The 4793-nt window shown below is 35.3% G+C and overlaps 1 protein-coding gene across 1 annotated transcript; it reads right to left on the bottom strand.

The window, feature by feature from the left end:
- Positions 1 to 216: 216 nt before the first annotated feature.
- Positions 217 to 4253, bottom strand: LOC21394463 (DNA repair protein RAD51 homolog 2). Its single transcript, XM_024176024.1, has 12 exons — positions 4169 to 4253; positions 3942 to 4055; positions 3710 to 3862; positions 3416 to 3519; positions 3264 to 3327; positions 3111 to 3166; positions 2266 to 2346; positions 1782 to 1841; positions 1576 to 1667; positions 1396 to 1503; positions 915 to 1058; positions 217 to 413 (listed from the first exon to the last, which is right to left on the bottom strand). Exons 1-12 carry the CDS (start codon positions 4250 to 4252, stop codon positions 349 to 351), a joined length of 1125 nt encoding a protein of 374 aa, XP_024031792.1. The 5' UTR covers position 4253; the 3' UTR covers positions 217 to 348.
- Positions 4254 to 4793: the final 540 nt, after the last annotated feature.

The raw sequence follows: 4793 nt of genomic DNA, 5'->3' as shown, positions 1-4793 counted from the left end.
TTTGGCGCCCTCAGAAGTTTCAAATCCTGATTTAGCAATCTTAGCTGGTATCTCTTTATTTGGGACCTAATTTAGGCTGAGTTGTCTGGATTGTTCAAGTAAATCTCGTGTTAATGGTGTTGTGCCAAACATCAAATTAAATAGATTTAGAACAAAATATAAAAAACCTGAAAAATCCAAAAGATACAAAGGATTAAATATATATGCTTCCCAAAAATCTAGCCGACAACGAATATGAGTCAAACAGAGATATAGGCCTTGGGCCCAAACAAAAGACAAACTTCATGGGCTTAATTAAAGCCACACGCCCAACAAAAGGAAGTTCTTATAAAATGCTTGCAACTTGAGCTATGTTGGCTTCCCCCATTGATCGCTGCAACCTTTCCCGTCAAAATTAATGACGTCACTGTGGCCTGCAATTTTGTTATTATAGCATTAGATCCGTTTCGTTTGCTAATTCAAACTTTTAATTCGAGTTGAGATGTAAATTTAAATGAGAATTTTTTTACTGTAGTAAAAAATTTAGATGTGACAGTTTCTGAAAATTTTTTACTGTAGCAAAAAACGGATTTTAAACTCAAAGTAGTGAAATGAATGGGTACTCTGTCATTCCCTCTCCTCTTAAAACACAGGCACGAGATTTTATACCTGTTCACTGTAGATTAGATAGGGAGGAGAAGGAAAAAGAAAGGAAACTAGAAGCAGAAATCGGGCACAACCTTGAAAATATAGACTGATCATGTTGCAGGAAATTCTTAAACTATCCATTAAGTTATTAAGAGCATTAATGTTCAACCAGGTATATAGACATCATCTTATTTAGTTTGGACGAACTAGTTTGCAGCAAAGATCAAAGAATAAGAAATAAATAAATGCTATCAATTTGAAATAAATAAAAGTCTCTTTTGACAAACCATGGGAGTGAATTTTGTTTATCTCTGCCCCCTTGAGTTCTCTTCCATAATCATCTAGCAACGAAATTCCAGCTGCCGTTATGTTAAAAGGGAAAGCCAAAGGTGGTGACATTGGAGACTTTGCCAACTTGATGAACCTCTGACCTGCAAGAGAGAAAAAAAAATTACAAGATCGGCAATAAGAAGCATAAAAGTCTTAATTTTCTCGTACAGTTAACATTAAGAACTAAATAGTTCACGACTAGGACTACTTTTGATCATAAAATCTCAAGAACCATAAAGTTTTATCACTGCAAGGTTTAGATTCATTGTCTAGTAGAGAGCATTCTATGAAACACCCACAAGATTTTTGTGCTAACCAGGAACAATTAAAATAAGAGGAAAAAGTATTGATTTGTTCACATGACAATGTGTTGACTGAGTGAGAGAATGACTCGACCGTAAACACTGAATTTTGGTTAGATCAAGCATCAAAGGCAACCTGATTTAGCTTCAAGCACGAGACGAATTGTCACTGAATGAGCCCAATTAATCCCCAAAGCAGCAACAAGATGAGAATCATATCCTACAGGATCCTCCGTGCTCCGCACTGTACAAAGTATACCAACTGTCTTACATAATTTTGAGAGTAAGCTTTTACAATGTAACTTTTTGAACATACCTTGAAAAGAATATTGGCAACCTTCATCACGGGTTTGAGATCGCACTTGATTTGTAACTACAATAGGGATTCGTGAAAATTCAGCGAGTGATCTAGAGTAAAAGAGGAGGGAAAAGAAAAAAGAAAGAGCAATATCAATTGAGCAGGAAAGGGCATCAACAGCTAATAAGTTCTACATTTCCAACAGAAAGAGCTAAGATTCTCACTTGATAAAAGAAACATGCCAACCAAGTAAGTGTTGTCTTGAGGCTCCTTGTCCGTAATCCCTAGACAAAAGATGATCCTACTTAAAAACAATGATCTAAAGTGACTGAATTAAGCAAACGGAGCTCCATCCCCATAAGCCCTGGACAAAAGATGATCACCACTATAACAATAATCTAAAGTAAGTGGATTAAATAAAAAACATCTGATCCAGAGAGACCAATCTTATCACTTGCCTGCAGCTTTGACAAAGACATCTAACAGATTGAGGTTGCAAGGGGTTCTCAAATTATCGTATCATTCCTCAATGCTATTCAAATATGGAGCCGGAATCACCTTTTCAAGGGACTAAGATTGTCTATATAAAATGTTTGGATCCTTCAGTTAAGGTTATTCTTACCTTGGAGGTATGGAAACGAATCAAATGTGAACATTTTATGATTTGAAAATAACAGGTCATATGAATTACAAAGAAGATCAACTCACCCTGAAATAACAGCAGTCATGCTGTCAATTACTACCAACTTCACCTGTTGCTGACGAAGTGCAACCTGGATTTGTTGCAAACTGGCAATAGATCGATAACATATGATCAGCTAAAAGGTTATGACTAGGACGAGACAAATAAAACAAGAGAAATTGCAATATGTAGCAGCTCTGATATTCAATGGGAGCTGATCCCCAAAAGGAAGTAATGCCGCGTTTCATAATAACATATGCACCAAAAGGAAGTATAGAAGTCTTTTAGCTCATGATAAGAGTCAAAATAAAATGATAGACATGAGAAATTGGACATTTGATGTCACAGCTAAATGAGCTCTGGTTTTCAATGAACATGATGGTTGAGAAAATTGGTTCAATATTCTGGTAGTTAGTTACAAGAAAGTGAAAGAGTCAGTTAGGATTACGTCTTGAATATCTTTTATTTCAAGATTAGCCAGCCAGGTGTCAGATTTGTATTGGTTGCCTAGTTACTATAAGTAAGGTGTTACTGAGAGATTTAATTGTAATCGTTTTTTGAAGGCACTGAGAGAAAGTCAGATAAGGGAAAATTGGGCTTATCCGGGAGAGAACTTTCTAGCGAGGGTCTGAGTGCTGGGTTTCTTAATTCTTGTATTTTTCTTCTGTCTATGCAAGTAATAAAATCCTTGAGATTTTCTTCATCATCTCTGATTTTGGAAAGTCGATTTATGAGATTGTTTCCTAAGAGAATTGTTCAGAGTTTTATCAATGACTATGCACCATTTAGTATTGCAACCAAAATCTTACTACCATTCAGTGTTATGTCGTCAATTATAAAACTTAGAAGTGAAGTCTTATGAGAACCATACCTCTCAGTAAATTTAGAAAGCGAAGTTGGCCGCAAAACTAGGATCCTACCAGCCATCTGTGTCATATACAGAAAACAGATTCATAGCCAGCTAAAACTGATGATCTGAATAGCAAATTCAAAGGACACCGACAATAAATAGAAATCTGCAGACCTCCTGTGCCATTCCTTTCATGTTAAAAATGTCAGGGAAGCTCTGGACTCCAATTTCTATCATCCTAAAGATAGAATAATCAGAATTCAGAAATTTCTGGGGAAAACATTCTGAGAAACTGATAATGATATCAATAGGCGTAATTCACGTACCTTCTTGAACTAAACTTGGATTCGACATCAATGTAGATGACACGGCCATTTAAACCTCCGTAAGCTGTCGGCAACGAAGCCAATAACGAGAGCTTCATACAAAACTGCAATTTGTACATCAAAGGAAACAGTTTATCATTAAAATCTTGCCCGTCATAACAAGAGAAACAAAAGCTTCCTCAAAAACAAATCATCTTCTTCAGAAGAAAGTAAAGAAGTCCTTTCTTTCATAATGATAACTTCTCAAAATTAAACCAAAGAGAAAAAAAAAATTGAAAATAGAAAGAAACATACTTGAGTTTTGCCGATCCCAGCAGGACCAACGAGCTCTGTCAAAACACCGAACGGTATTCCGCCGCATAATGCCTCGTCTAAACCTTTAAGACCCGTCGGAAGATGACCCCCGTGGCCCTCCTTTTGAATTCGCTGCTCCATTAAAGCCAATGCCTACGGAAACAAACCCTAAGACCACAATTTCAAAAAATCCACAAAGAAATTTGACCAAAAAAAAAATCTTTTTGCTCACAGTTTGATAGGGAGGGCATGCGATTTCGCTAATGCGGGCTAGAGCGGAGGAGACTTCCGCCATTCCCACGTCCAGCAACAGCATTAGCTCGAAATCGGTTAGGGCTAGGGCTTCCTGAAAGCAAAAGAAACCGAAAATGGCGAATTCATCAACTGAGAAATTGAAATTGTGTAGTAATCTGAACCCAAAATTGAACATGTATTAGGGTTTTGAGATAGGGGCTTTACCTGGGCGGTGGTGATGTTACGCGCTGCGAAAACGTTGGCCATTGATTTGGGTAAACCCATCTCCTTTATGAGTTTGTCCGCCATATTCTCCTCTTTCCCTGTAAGGCTCCAATAATCCATTGCTATTAGTGACTCGGTGTTTTCCCGCCAAATCCATAACAGTGGGACAAATTAGATAGTTACTTTTATTTTTATTTTTTTGACAAAGATAGATAATTATTAGCTTAGTTTGACAGTGTTTTTCCCTCTTAAAATCAGTTTTTGTTTATAGCCGAAGTTGATTTTAGTGTTTAGTAAATATCTTCAAAAGTACTTTTTGAAGATTTTTTAAGAATTTACATTCAAAATCAGAAGCAGTCTAAAGACAACTTTAACTTTTAAATTATGCAGAAAACAACATAGTATAATTAATGAAACTTTCATAATACTCATAATGCCCCTAATAAAATTTAAAATTTACAATTTTCTCAATTTAAAATTTAGACTCATAATATAATATAATAATAATTTTATAACAAATAATATCATAATTATATTAATAACTATAATATTATTATTTTATCATATAATATGATATTATAATAATATTATAATTATTTTAATAATATGATATTATAATTATAAT

The sequence above is a fragment of the Morus notabilis genome, unplaced genomic scaffold, assembly GCF_000414095.1.
Source record: "Morus notabilis unplaced genomic scaffold, ASM41409v2 Scaffold160, whole genome shotgun sequence".
Classification (NCBI taxonomy): domain Eukaryota; kingdom Viridiplantae; phylum Streptophyta; class Magnoliopsida; order Rosales; family Moraceae; genus Morus; species Morus notabilis.
Note: the sequence above shows the minus strand (reverse complement) of the source record. Positions and strands in the feature narration are given on the sequence as shown.